Source organism: Aspergillus sydowii, assembly GCF_001890705.1.
Source record: "Aspergillus sydowii CBS 593.65 unplaced genomic scaffold ASPSYscaffold_17, whole genome shotgun sequence".
NCBI classification, from domain to species: Eukaryota; Fungi; Ascomycota; class Eurotiomycetes; order Eurotiales; family Aspergillaceae; genus Aspergillus; species Aspergillus sydowii.
Window position 1 is genome coordinate 315,503 of NW_024467875.1, and position 14,927 is coordinate 330,429.

At 52.0% G+C, this 14,927-nt stretch overlaps 3 protein-coding genes across 3 annotated transcripts; 2 read left to right on the top strand and 1 right to left on the bottom strand.

Moving 5' to 3' along the window:
* The first annotated feature begins 1,360 nt into the window (after positions 1–1,360).
* Positions 1,361–2,570, top strand: ASPSYDRAFT_51211 (uncharacterized protein). The gene has a single exon (XM_040848247.1). The coding sequence runs from the start codon at positions 1,528–1,530 to the stop codon at positions 2,440–2,442; it is 915 nt and encodes a 304-aa protein (XP_040696919.1). The 5' UTR covers positions 1,361–1,527; the 3' UTR covers positions 2,443–2,570.
* Positions 2,571–4,152: 1,582 nt separating this feature from the next.
* Positions 4,153–5,585, bottom strand: ASPSYDRAFT_162976 (glutamate dehydrogenase; the record flags this gene model as incomplete). Its single annotated transcript, XM_040843123.1, has 2 exons — positions 4,153–5,486; positions 5,540–5,585. The coding sequence occupies 2 exons, from the start codon at positions 5,583–5,585 to the stop codon at positions 4,153–4,155; spliced, it is 1,380 nt and encodes a 459-aa protein (XP_040696920.1).
* A 5,689-nt stretch (positions 5,586–11,274) lies between these two features.
* Positions 11,275–12,405, top strand: ASPSYDRAFT_163412 (uncharacterized protein; the record flags this gene model as incomplete). Its single annotated transcript, XM_040843163.1, has 2 exons — positions 11,275–11,417; positions 11,685–12,405. The coding sequence occupies 2 exons, from the start codon at positions 11,275–11,277 to the stop codon at positions 12,403–12,405; spliced, it is 864 nt and encodes a 287-aa protein (XP_040696921.1).
* Positions 12,406–14,927: the final 2,522 nt, after the last annotated feature.

The following is a 14,927-nucleotide window of genomic DNA, read 5'->3' on the forward strand; positions in this document are numbered from 1 at the left end:
ACCTTACTTGTGAAGCGAAGCGCTGCTGTCTCTGAATACTCACGCTATCATCCATCCTCGTATTAAATACCCCACTCATTTACCGACGGGATCGCGCTGTTCCTGATATACGACAGACTGATTTCTATGGCGAGGTATGGTATGTGTGGTTTGCACTGTGGACCCGCAAGCTCTTAAACGTTATTTCTCTCTTATAGAAGAGGTTGCGCGGCCTTTGCTGTGTCTCTGGCTATCCTTGGTCCGGAGGCTACAGTTTCGCTGGGATGCGGGTGGCATGAGGTGTTCCTTCGTCGGGTTGGGGAGCGGTGCCACCTACATGTACCTTAAGTCTGACTGTGTCTGTCCTGTCTAAAATGGATCGGGTGTATTCGCGTGACTTTTTATTTTATTTTAATTTTGGATCTCGAACTGACCTGGTAGAGAGACTAGGGACTTCGTCAGGTAGTCAGTCATTGGATACTCGTACAAACTCCTAGAAATCGAACTCGCCAATAGGGGAGCTTTTAACAAATCACTGTCGAATACCTACATCATATCAAGACAGCCTGCCTGCATACATCTCTTACGTGTGTGAAACTACTGTCGTTACTCGAATTCCACTTCCCTTAATCTCATGGACATCAGTTTCGGAGCGTTAAGGTTTTCCTTGCAGTCCCCTGACCCAGATATGATCATGACAGCATGGTTCAGCAACCTCCATGATCGAATATGAGCCTGTAGATAGTCAGGAACAACCTTATTTCTCCCTTCCCTTATTGTCCATTGGCGAAGAGAGAAAATAACTTCAACCTTGAGATAAATGTCGCCTTCAAGGATAGGCCCCGGTCTCACTTCCTCTTCTTCCCCCCCCCCTCCTCCTTTTCTTTTTATCACTGTTAAGCGAAGAAAGGCTCAAGAAAGGCCCAGCCTTGAAGGCACAATACCAAAAAAACACGCCGAGCATGGCCCAGACCAGGCGAGCCCATATTTCTGACCTCCCTCAGGAGTTATATGATATGGCAAGTCCAGTCCAACCACCCACCGCGCACTGCTAACTGTAACCAGATCACAGAGCACGTGGTCGACAACAACGTAAACCCATTTAACAAAACGACGCTCCATCCCATCCGGCAGGTCAACAGGGCTTTCTACCGGAGTGCCACGCGCCTGCTCCTCCAGAACGTTGAGTTCACTCTCCAGCGCAGCTCGCCTCATATCCCTCTGAAATTCGGCACCTTCTCCCAGGGCGAGAACGCGCATTATGTGCGGAAAGTGTCTATCCGCGACTCGTCGATTCTGCTTGACCAGCCCTATAGGACGGCAGACTTGAGCTCCCGGACTCGAGAAATATCGACGGTGCTCGCCCGATTCCCGGGGTTGGAAAAAGTGTCTATATCGTGTCGCCGGCGTATACTTCGTGGAGATAACCGGGATCCGCACGCCAGCCGTGCTCTGGCTGTATCTATCTGTGAAGGACTGCCAAAGGACCTTCAGGAACTATCGTTACACCATCTGAGCACCCGTCACATCCATATACTGTCTCAATCCATGGATTCTTCACCTTGCATACTCTCGTCCCTGCAGTCCTTTACATTCAAGTCCACCCGCCACGCACCCGGACGTGTATCCAGTGACGAAGTCCTCCTCGCCCTTCGGAACGCCCCCAACCTGAAGGAACTCAGCCTTTCTTCCACAGGCAGGCTCAGATACGGCGCCATCCACAAGTTCATCACCGGACACGATATCCCCCCTCTCCGCCGCCTCAAGCTCGACCGCATCGCCCTTCCGGCAACAGCGCTCCCGCACCTCCTCTTCCTCTTCAGACACACCCTCCAAGACCTTTGCCTGCACAACGTATGGCTCGAAAGATACCCATCCATTGACACCGAGCACCCCAGCACCATGCCAGGCGCCGGCGCCGGCACCGACAGCCACACCAATACCAGTACCTACATGAACCTCAACTACAACCCCGACTACATCCCCTGGGCCTACACATTCGACCTCCTTAGCACCGCCTTCCCCGACCTAACAACCCTGCGCGTCGCCCAATGCAAGCTCTCTCCTATACTGCCGCCCTTTGGACAAACAATAGCCGTCCTACTCCCGCCCTGGGGCCCACACACCGGAAAAGGAAGAACCGCGAACGCGTTCCGCCGGTGCATCGCGCAGGTAGAAACCAACCGGGCACGGCTTGGTCGTCCGTCGCCAGAGTGGGAGAGAGTGTGTGTTTGGCACCCGCACTTTGAGTCCTCGTCCAAGTCTGCCACCGACCAAGAGTATATAGCCAGGGCGGGGGCTAGAGCCGGGGCCCGTGGGAGAGGCAGGAAGGGGAGGCCGGGGCTTTGGACCCTGTATAGCACGTTTCGAAGGTATTCTATTGGACGGCCGGTCGAGAATGGGACGAGGGAGTTCAAACCGGAGGTGTTTGCGGTGTTCACGTGTGGTTGTGCGAGTAAGTGACTCGTCCTGGATGCATGCAGGTTGTTGAGATTACCGATGGGTTGCTCGTGGTTTGCTCTGCTCTGTCTGTTTAAAACATTTGTTGATACCAGTTATATCTTTGTTATAGCTTAAGACGAAAGACGTGCTTGGACTTGGTTGTGGTTTTGATAGTTCACATTCTCCTGAGCAGTTCTTTTGGGGGATGGCAGGAGCGACTTGATAGTTTTGAATGGAAATCAACGATTGAAGTCTCTCATTAGTAGAGACTGATTGCACGGAGTTCTAGCAAAGCATGCTGGAGGTAGAATATGGATAGTTTTGGAGAATAGAAAAGAAAGACTTCATAACGGCTTTTTATTGAATATCGATAATGAAGACCTCTGGTAGTGAAACTTGCTTTGTCCCTGATGGTTGTTTCTGAAGGGTTCTTCTAGTGGACAGGTAGAAAGAAAAACCTATGATCCTTCGCTCCTTCCACAACAATACTTAGCAGGTCCCATCGTTCCTTCCCCAACTGCACCATTACCTACTCAAGACAGAATACACACTGTATACGGATAATACCATCCATTGTCCTTTCTATTCTCACTTATTATCGATTTCTTACCAGTAACAACGTCTTGTAGTCTACCTATTAATAGTAAGCACATACATACACTCCCAACAGCGGAGCCTCCATCTCCATCTCCATCTCCACCTCCATAGTATCCCCTCCCCAGGCCCAACCCCTAATTCCTAATTAGACAGGGAAGTCGGCACACGGCGTCCACCGCAGCGAGCACAGCGCACAGAACATCGTTACCAACAAGTACGTAGTCAAAAGGCTCAAAGCGCGGGCGGTCTTGATGATGTAACTCCGCTGATCAGCACCACAAGTCCCCACCGGAGAAGAACACGAACACGCCACTCGGCCATTACTATTTTGCCAAATGCTAATGCCAATGCGGTAGTGAGCAGCGGTACCGTACGGGGTGGAGCGACGGCGCGAGCGGCCGCCGGCCGGGTCCGAATGCCATGCATGCACTAACTTATGGAGAGTATAGAGTATGGAGACTGAGCGCGTGTCGAGCACTTACTTACTTGCCTTGTTTACCTGACTGACGGGAAACTTTTAAGTGGAATTCCGCGGTTGCGGGTTGTCGTGCGGACCCTTTCAATATGACGGGGAATACTCGGGGTACGTGGTACTTTCTTTGCTCTTTTTTTTTTTTTTTTTTTTTTCTTTACAGGCGGGGGCGGAGTGGTTTACTCCGGCGTGATCTCCGGGAGCGGAGTTTGATCTTCCCCACCGAGATTTTCCCGAAGTACTACAGAGTAGTACTACTGTACCGTCTACTACGTACTGAGTATATCGATGTCCGTGTCGATAGTGGTTAGCGTAGATTGCAAGCAGAAGATTTGAAAAATTATTAGGAGAACGAATTGGTAATATAATAAAATGATAAAGATAAATAAATTGAACGATGTCTATGGTATATGCATGCAAAGGGAGATATCTACAGGAAGAGAAGAGGGAATCGAAACCTGAACCAATCCAACCAAACCAGAGCACAAGAAATAGAAACGAATCCGGCGCCTCTATCCACGCTAAGAGTAAGAATAGAATATGCCAAAACCGCGAACATGACAGACAGGAACTCCCGAGGAAAAAAGAAGAAAAAGAATCAAGGCTTAACAAACGTGAAGGGAATCATCATCGTATATCAATCGTTCCAAGGAGGTAACTGTTTACCACCAGTCGCCCTGGTCCTTCATGGCCTCGACGACCTTGGTGAAACCGGCAATGTTGGAGCCAGTGACGAGCGAAGGTAGGACGCCCTCGGCGGGAGTGGCGAACTTCTGAGCAGTCTGGAGACCGTTCTGGAAGCAAGAGTCCATGATGTCCTTGAGGCGGGCGTCGACCTCCTCGGCAGTCCAGGCGAGGCGGACGGAGTTCTGGGCCATCTCGAGACCGGAGACGGCGACACCACCAGCGTTGGCGGCCTTACCGGGGGCGTACCAGATGGCATCGCCGGGGTTGGCGAGACGGTGGGCCTCGAAGATGTCGATGGCGTCCTGGGTGCAGCCCATGTTGGAGCCCTCGGCGATGTAGCGCACACCAGAGTCGATGAGAGCCTTGGCCTCGTCGCCAGAGACCTCGTTCTGGGTGGCAGAGGGCAGAGCAACCTCGAACTTGCCGGGGATGTGAGTCCAGGGGCGCGCGCCGGGGATGTAGGTGAACTTGGAGGAGAATTCGGAGGATTCGGCGAGTTCGGAGAGCTGCTTGCGGGCAACCTTGAGCTCGGCAATGAGGGTGATTTCTTCAGGAGTGAAAGAGGCAGACTCGTCCTTGACGATGAGAGAGCCCTGGCTGTCGGAGAGAGAGACGATGGCACCGCCGAGATCGATAATCTTGTAGGCGGCATACTGGGCGACGTTGCCGGATCCCGAGAGAGCGACGCGCTTGCCGGCGAAGGATTCCTTTCCGCCAGTGACGTGCTTGATCATGTGTTCGACGTAGTAGACAACACCGTAGCCGGTGGCCTCGGGGCGAATCAGACTGCCTCCCCAGTTACCACCCTTGCCGGTCAGGACACCCTCCCATTGGTTGCGGATCTTGCGGTACTGGCCGAAGAGGAAGCCGATCTCGCGGCCGGTAACACCGATGTCACCAGCGGGGACGTCAGTATCGGCGCCAATGTGCTTGCACAGCTCGGTCATGAAAGAGACACAGAAGCGACGGATCTCCTGGTCAGACTTGCCCTTGGGGTCGAAGTCGGAGCCACCCTTGGCACCGCCCATGTTCAGTCCGGTCAAGGCATTCTTGAAGATCTGCTCGAAACCGAGGAACTTGAGGATGGAAAGGTTGACGGAGGGGTGGAAGCGGAGACCACCCTTGTAGGGGCCCAGGGCCGAGTTGAACTGCACACGGAAGCCTTGGTTGACCTCGAGGCCGCCCTTGTCGTTCTCCCAGACGACGCGGAATTGGACGACGCGCTCAGGGACGGAAACGACCTCGAGGGCCTTGCGGTATTCGGGGTGGACCTTGAAGAGGGTCGAGTTCTCAAGAGTCGAAGCAAGCTCTACGCATATTAGCAGTGTTCAAAAATGAAGCTGAAAAATTCGGAAGTCGTACCCTTGTAGGCCTGCTCGAACTCGGGCTCAACGGGAAGGTTGGACATTGTGTGGCGGGACTTTTTTTTTTTACTAGCTTATCGCAGATAAGAGATAGTGAGGTAAGAATGACAGGCCCGCTAGCAATCGAAGAATCAAGTCCCTGAAGGTCCGATGGATGGATGAAAGAAAGAAGAAAAGGCCGGAAGGAGGGCACACGACCGAATTTAAGTATGGCAACGAGGGCGTGGTGGGGAGAGAGGGGGAGGAGAGCTGGCGGAGGTGGGCGAATGAGTATACAGCCGGAGTCGGACGAGAGGGCGTGGCGGAAAAGTCGGCTGGGGGAGGAAAGGCAGGAAATGCCTGACGATTAGCGGGCGGATGACTGGTCGGCCGCAGGAACCAGCGCGGTGGAAGCACAGGGCTAAGCCGGAGCTAAGGCTGCGAGGCCGAACTTCGGGGTGTTAGTCGATCGTTTAAGGTCACAGAATCTGCTCCTTATCTCTCGGCGGACGCCCGCCCGCTTGCGGAATCCCGACTCTTTCTCGTGCATTACCTAACTGCCCTTCTTTGGAGGCGATGTTGCAGCAGGAGAAGAGTGCTCCGTCTGAGACTCCGTCTGAAACTCCGTTCTGCTCCGATCGAACAGCCTTCGAATAATTAATATTAGCTACCGCTTAAACAGCGTTAATTGCCGTCGGACAGCGCCAAGCTCGGTGCCTGGCCCACTTTGTATAACTGCCCTGCTCTGTATGGCGGGAGATAGCCCTTCGAGAAAAATGTTATCTGATGCCTTCTCCACACAAATTGCAGAGTTCAGATTCTATTGACAAGTACAGTATTCTCATAGAATCATAGAACAGCGCATATACCCTTCCCCCTCACCTTCCCCGCAAGTTGGGAGTTGCCTTATCAGCACCGGTGAATAATCCCATCACAAACGAAAACACACGAAAACAACACAGGGATCAACATGCTATGTTTTCCGCAGCAGTTCTCACCGGGTGACCAGTGCCCGACCAGTGGCAGTGACCAATAGTGGCCACTGGTGGTCGCCACTCCCACGGAAGTCGGCAGATGCCCTGACCCGACCAAAGCCCTCCCAGCCTAAGCATTGGAAATTAATCCACTCTGCCTCACCGGGAATCCGCCGATTTACGCCAGTTTCACAGCTTAAGCATGCTGCGATCGCCTGCCAAGCATCAGCTAATGCAACCTAGTCCTTGTCATTGGTGCGTGCTGCCCGGGGCTGATAAGAACCTTGGAAGCCATGACAAGAAGTCATTACCGGTGCTTTTAACTTTATCTCGACTGGAGGGGTTCGATCTGCGATGGTTCCTCGTGAATAGTAACGATCTGACTGAACCACTGCAGGCATGCTCTGTAGAATTAAGGACGACTAAGCATGGATTATCGTGCTCCACTTCTACTGAGATAAGTTCTGAAATAATGTAATCGATTGAGCTAAGCTTTGCTCTTGTGGTCTTTCATAATTCAGTCTGCCCCTCCTGAGTCCCGAAGGATCTGCTCCGTACTTGGACTGTCCGTAGAGTCCCTACTCCGTACGTACTTCCCTCTCACACCAGGGCTGGAGGTAACACGACGCTTGCCCAGACGTTTCTCGAGGCAGTGTCCCTCGCCAAGTCCGCTATTCATTCCTGTGCTTTCTAGTAACTAGCCGTTGTGAATTCGAATGGACTTGTCATGCTTGTGACGCTCACCTGGCTGGTTCGAACAGAATGGATAATTTTCTGTGAGATCGAATTTATGAGTTGTTTGTGGGCCTTGAAAAGGCTTAGTGAGAAAGGAAGTGTATATGCGACCGCACAAACCTCGACCCCTGAAGCCTAGATAAGAGTACAAAGCAGAATCCAAGCAGACAAAAAGGTACCCTTACCAAAGCCAAGATCCTGTAGTCGCCTTGATATCCATATCCAGGGTTCCAGGCTCCAGGTTCCAGCTTCCAGATCTCGACCGTAACCTTAAGCCGTAACTACTGTGAGTTTATGCCGGACGCACAGTGCCAAGCGACAAGGGCGCCCCAGTCAGGGAGAAACAATTTACCTTAAAATCTTAATTCGATGTACACCGTTGGCGAAAGTCTATGGGTTCTCGGGGGAAGGGAAACATCGGACACGGAAGCTAACTTTGGAAGATGTTCGGATACTTGGCTAGCATCCATGATTTCAACTACCGTTCACATGAATGCCACCGTTGCATATCGCTTCCACAGCGACATCCGCTTGCAGGTAACGGCGGTAGTACGTTGTGGAACAGGAAAGGGTTTACCCTCGCTGGACCCCTGAGGATAATACCTCGAGGGGCAACACAGAAGGCCCCCAGAATCAACCACACTATAAAGGACGATTCAGTATCCAACACCCTGCATCAGGAAGAGGCGTCGCTCCTCCACCTCCGACTTCCTATTCAATCGAAGGTACTGTTGCACTGATGATGTGGAGTTGAGATCGCTAGAGGCCGGGGTCGCACGCCGCACGGACGGTTAGGCATCCATCGATGTGGATTATGGAGTCATAGACCAAGGCTGGAGTCTTTATTAAAGCTGGTCTGAGCTCACCTTTGCCCTGTTTTAGTCTTGCCGTTGGGTCTCATTCTAGAGTCGAATCTTGATTCCGCGCTTCCGTACTCTGCGGTCAAGAACGGCCCAACAGGTCGTCACTCGTCGGGCAGCCACTTTGATGAAAGTAACGCAAGGGCCTCCAGGATGGCGATCCTTTGATCGATTACTGCCTGACAAATTTTAAACACGAGCAGGATTCAAGGTGACAGCATATTGAATGCCCTGCTTGCGTATATTGTGGCGGTGTAGATGTGGCGGTGTATATATGTGCGCCACAATATGAACCCGGATCAGGTTTAGCGCCGACATGAGCCAAGGGCGAATCAGGGACTGCGCAACGAGAAATAATCATCCTGATGCATACCGGCCTGCTTGTTCAAGACTCTATCTATGGCATTGACAATTGTATTGATGAACATGAGCAGGCTCAAAGCTACTGATATATTTCCAGCTGGGAACTCCCAGTTGGGTATTCCCCCTTGGAGCCCTGTCGCCCTGAGGAAGAATCGTTGGAATGCGAGACTCCATATATGCAAAGAAATATGGATACTGGTGTCAATTACCAGGTTTCCGGAATCTGAATCATTTTGCCCCCTCGGGGAAATGGAGCACGCGCAAGGGCGCACCACGGAGTCCAAGTTACTGTATGATATCAGAATCTGATGTCCTGGTCCTCGGGTATTGCTGCAAGGGAGCATGATCTGCAGGCTTGACAATGAGTTTGAGATGTGCAAAGGAGCACCCCGAGTTTTAGCTGCCAGTTGAGTTTGCTCATTTACTCGTCGACGAGGCAATGGCAATGAAACAGAGCAATTCCGTCGTCAACTCCCCAGATTTGGCTCGTATCTAGCAGCCGGGCGTCCTCGGCGCTCCACATTCACTTAAAAATCAAGGTAGCTGTAACCTGGAGCCCGATTATAGCAAGGGAATACTTGTAAAGTGAAAAACGACCGAATTTAAAGTCGCGGTATTTTCTCCCAAATAGTACTGAAGCAGGGCCCAAGGAGTGCGAGATTGTCCGACTGAAAGACTAGCGCTGCAGGACATGGGGGAAGCCGCATCCATTTATTAGTCTGACACGACCGAGTCCGGAGTTTCGTCCTTCACACGCCAAGCGAACAGAGCAGCGTATCCGTTGATTCTGTCATAGCAAAAGAAAGATGAATCACGCGTACATTAAATATTGTCAAAGGACAGATCCCCAGCTAGTGACCTCCAAGTCCAAGGCTCCAAGTCCCACCCAGAAAGCCAGCATTGTGGTGGACGCAAGGTCAACTGGATAAGAGGGGCCCCATATGGCCGGAGTATTCAATTTCAACGTCGTAAACAGCGTTGTACCATACGGGCTACAATGGTGCTGATCACTCAGCTCCTCGCTTGGAATCACCATTTCGAGAGTCCTTGAGGTTTGTTTTTGCAGAAGATGAAACTCCCTGCTGCAAGACCAGTCACCGGTGGCAAATCGTCGACTCCGAATACTCGGTTTCCACTCTTGGTAAGGGTACCTAGTTTGGAAGGAGTCATTGCAGGATATGACAGAAGACATGGAGTTCTAACCGCGGGTGAAGAGTTTATTAAAATGAGATGAAAGAACGGGCTCAGTAAGTAACTCGGTGGTCTCCGAAAGAAGTGTACTGGCTGTACGGTATTTACTGGTCACGAACAAAAGTTACCGATACCCGCAGCCATTCCCTGATTGGGACGCAGAGTGGGCTGGCGTTAACGCCGACGGAAACTCGATGGATCAAGCTGCGATCGGTCGTTGGACTAAGCATACACTGTGCCGATGCAGACTGCAGCTGAGATAAAGTTCCACTGCGACTCTGCCACGATCTATCGAATCTTCCATTGTTCCTGGAACAATTGGGCTGCCCACACCTTGGGTACGAATAGTATTGGATAGTAAGGGGAGCCGAAGCATGCCCCTTACTGACCACGCCCACCGTCACCATTTCCCACTCCTCTGAGTAAAGGAGTCGTCTCTGACCGCATGGAGCCATGTACAACCTGCTGGCAGACTATGGGACGCCACTTACACCGCATTCTCCTTTTTAAACAACATCAAGTCATCAGCAGCACCAGCAGGAATAATCATCAATAAGGTTTCCATTGCAAAGGAACCGCCCAGCCGGCAGACAATGCAATGCGAATCTGGGTCCATGTTTCCACCCGGCTGGTTCTTTGGGTCGAAACCAGGACGCCCTCCTAACCAGGGTTGGGAAAGGGCTTCATCGGAATCTTGCGATCGTGGAATTAATCTCCAACTACTGAAAATCCTGCAACCTACCCAAGATGTTTAGCCCAGCGCTTAGGGATCACCAATGATGGCCGCTAATCTGCCTCCCAAGTCTCAAGACCAGCCGGCCCAGCGGTCGAGAATCGCATGCATTGCGAGCCAGAGCCGACTAGCTGCGCCTGCAAGGCATCTGGATCTGCTGAGCTGCTCGATGGCCCTATCACCGTTTCGCGGATCCACAGCTCGACAGAGGGACACGCGATGGGCTTGTATTTTCTTTTTCTGCCGCTGACACTCTGCATCGAGCCTAAGGCTGGAGACTGGAGGTTCTGGGGTCCCATATTCCTGGTTCTGGGGTCCTCGATCACGAATTCACAGTGCGTTGAGGACTGTGGACGGCAGGAATTACGCTTTTGGCTGTACTCCGGACAGTGTCCAGAGTAAAGGAGCAGATGGACAGCGGAGGACATGAGCAGATTATTGAATCCATGAAAAAAGTAAAACTAAAAATAAAACCAAAAAAATAAAAAAATAAATAAAATAAAAAATAAATAAAAATAAAAAGGATCAAGGGAGCGAATCGCCAACCAGGCCGGCTGAGTATTTATACCGACTCCCACCACCTCATTGGGTACCGAAACCTGAACCTGATCGATCTCGTTTGGCCTTGTCGCGACCTGAAATTTGCATGTCGTCAACCTGAGAGCACCGACCTGCTGCTGTCCTGTTCTGCCTCATAATACTCTCATCCTCACTCCTTCATATCCGATAGTGTACGTCCCATGCGCCCCGTTTCATATCCTCAGATGGGCCTCCCGTATCAGAAAGCCCATTGCCGTTGCTGCTACTGCTGCTGCTGTTCTTCTCTTCCTCATCTCCCCTTGCCCTGTCATGCGCGGTGATTGTTATCGTCCGCGTGATAGATGGGCGTCACCAGTACATGTCCATGAACGAGTCTCATCCGGGTAGAGGACTAGGTTCCGCACTTCGAAATCTATTCAGCTCTTCCTCGCCAGCTCCCTCGCTTCCCCGCCGTCGAGTCTCGGTGCTGCTGCGACGCAGCCGGACGGTGTTTTCCAGCAAGTACTTCTCCCCGAGCCTGCTACTCCCTGCCCTCGGTTGCCCAGTCGGTCCCCAATTGCGTTGACTTGTGTTTCAGAAGTCAAATGCTGCGCCGCATTTCTGCCCGATTCCCTCCTCTGCCCACTACCCACGCACCCGCTGCCTCAGCGTCCTACCGGTTGTAATCCGAAACGCCGCAAGGAGCGAGGGAAATAACTGAGGAACCTAGAGTGGATTTCGATGAACACTACTGAAACAATGCGTCTGAAACAGAACCAAGCACCCCAGCCCCAAGCACCACCCTGTCCGGCCCCCAAGCGCCACCTCCGATCCCGATCCCGATCCCACGGCGACTGCGATGTTAGGACTCTCCGAAGCCTCTCAAGGTTCCAAGGACGACAACTTAGACATCTTTGAATGGTACCCCCATTACCAGGACTGCCAGCGCTACTTCCTCGACCATGCACAACATAGTAGCCCCGTCCAAGCGCTGTCAGCCTACTTGAACATTCGACTTCCGTTCCAGCGACAATCACATCCCGTCTCCAACGCCTCTACGACGAGCCCAGATCCCGCGAGCAGCAGCGGTGATGCGACGCCTTCGGGGGGTTCTTCTTCGCCGTCAGATACACCCCCGCCGGTTTCCCTAGTCCCGTACATTCGCCGCCTCGTTGCTACAGGGATGGACTATCCAGGCGTGCTCCATGGATTCTTCGGCGACGACTGGCAGTCCGGGGTAGGCCCGCTGCACGAAAAGGAACGTTGCAACTACCTGTTCGCCGCAAAGAGTGGAGGATGGGCTTCTGTGAAAAAGGACTACGATATTCCCCCACTCGAGACGATACCCTTCTTGCGGCCCCTGCAAGGGCCACTGGATTCAGAAATTGAAGCAGCTGAAAGAAGCTGGAGTGACTGGCTTGCTATGGAAGACTGGATGGTTGGACCCCGAGCGCCAGACGCCTTACAAGATTCATCGTCGCAGACTTCACAACCACAGAGCACGCGGTAATGAAAAGTGACATAATAATAATATGCGTGGAAGGAATACTCATCATTATGTGGCCGGGCTTCCTTGACCCTTTCTTTTTTCTTTTCTTCTTTTTTTTTTGCCTTCTCTTTTTAGCCCTTGATATGCATTTCATGGGAGCAATACTACGGTGTTCAGTGGCCTCATCAATAACGACTTTCACAACGAATGCCTGGTTCCTTCTTCAACCCCCGCAAGACAAGAGTGACCGTGATGAATGCCTGAGCGCACAACTAGCCCTGGCTACTGCGTGAACAGGCAATCCAGAGTACAGACAACAGAGGACTACCTACTACTGCGGTCATGAGACTCCTCTTACTCGAAGAGGAAAGGCCCGATGTCTCTTCCCCCCTTTCTCTGAGTCTGAGGCCAAGGTCAAACCATGTCATAAGCTCCTCGTAGATCTTGTCTGGTTCAATATCCGAATACCCCTGACCGGCCATTGGCACGACCGCTTTTCGCTTAAGAGGCAGAAGAGGCAGCCCTGTGTGTGAGAGAACGGACCAATGGCCATGCATCAAGCGGCAACCAGACTGCACTGACCGATGAGAACATGACGACATGGACGACAAGAAGGAGGGAGCACAGGAAAAAAAAACTCCTTTTCCGTGCAAAGTCGAGCCAGTAGTAGAGCTGACCCCACTAGTTTGTCGAGTGTTGTCCGTGGACTGTGTGGGTGGAGCAAAACCGCCCGTTGGCGTCGTTGGGCTCGGAGATTTAACTGAATCCTGAATCCTCACAATCTGACATGAGTCCACCCTGCAAAAATTTTCCCCTTCACGACACTGTGATCGGCCTGTCTAGTTGGGATCGCTCGCGAATCAGCGCTGCCAGAATAATGCTGTCCCTGAATTTCTGATCTTCAGGTTGTCATTGCGTTAACCAGTTCTGGACGAATTCGATCATTGAGGTTGGTGGCGCTGCTGAACGACGGACCCCCCGTAATTTCGCGGATCGGCCAGTGAGAGCTCCTTGCACCTTGAAAGAGAGAGTCAAGAACCAAATATCGGACTCACATTCGGGACATGAAATCTTGGAAAGGTCGTTGTACGGTTGTACCCTTCTTTGACTCCTACTCAATCGAGACAAAGCCTTTGCAGTCAACCCTCACAACCACACAAGTTACACAACCCACAAGCACGGAGCACGATCTTCCTAAACTTAGAAGTATACGAGGACGCTCCAGTGCAAAATGCAAATAATGGACCCTGTGCTTCCACTGCCCATCTCATACCGAGGCATACCGGTAGTCACTAGTCAGTCACCCATGGGTCAATAGAGCAGCGAATACCCCAGCGAAAGACGGCTATGCGCTTATGCAACGCAAACCAGTAGCTTCTTGTCGCGGATAGGTCGGACTATGAAGATCTGAAACAAACCTAGCCGGCCCACATCGCAAGATGAATCGAGTTCGACAAGTGCTTTAGCGTTTCCATCGGAATTGTATCTGGTTGACTGAGTGAGTCCTTGACTCGTTGGTTTACCCCTTTTCCCCACCGACTTCCTGGAAATCAGGACAACTCTCGCGGGCTTCGAGTCAGGCGGATGACCTGTCACTACTGTCAGAACTTGGCTTCCCTCACAAGAACGACATCATCAATAATCCAAGTTTCGACATTCGGCATTTGGCATTCCGCGAGTCGCGGTCCTTTGGTCCCAGACTCCGTCCGCCCGGCGCTACTGTACTGAGATCTACTCCGTCCTGGGACCAGATCGGAAGCATTAAATATAGTACTTCGGAGTACGAAGTACGGAGACTGGAACCTCACTCTGTAATTATACTCTGGGCCCGGCCACGCTTAGCAGTTACCTCGATCGGCCAAGGCCTACGATCTATACCCAGCAGAATCGGGCACCAACCGCATCTCACTCAGGCATTGAAGCCTCATCTGTGGCTATGGCCCCTGCACTAGTCGGTTCCAGGCCAGCCTCACTCAAGACCCCGGGTTGATGCTCGATCGATCAGTCCAGCAAGCATACCTGGCAGTGGCTAGGCAGAGTAGCGGAAGCCAGGAAGGGAGTCGGACAGATCTGTAACATACAATACCAATACATATCGGTACACAGTCCAGTATCATCGACTAATCCGGAAGGGGCCCGCAATGTGTCGATCCATTTCGGCGGGACTGCCGAGCTTTTCCCTCCCAATTGCTGGAGCTGCTGCCTTGGTCGGTGTACGGAGGATATTCCGTACACTCTGCACAATACCCAGATAGATGTGTTAGGGCTTCGGCTATCGGCATAAATTCGGCCCTTCAAAGAGGGTCGGATTTAATTACTTTGATGGTGTGGCCCGGTCCGGGGATCTTGCGGCTTTCGCGGCCTTTGCTCATTGTAAGGAGCACCCATGATTGAAGTGGGGTGGATCGACTGGAATCATGTTCCCTGCTGTGGGATTTGCCAACTTGCCATTGTATGGCGGTGACCTTTTTGGTTGCCTTTATATGCGGTCTCTGATTATGCATTAGTATCTCAGACAAGGTGAGTAAACTCGCATCCATGTG

Coding starts and splice junctions, on each gene's coding strand:
- ASPSYDRAFT_51211 (XM_040848247.1), top strand. CDS start 1,528: ATGGATTCTTCACCTTGCATACTCTCGTCCCTGCAGTCCTTTACATTC.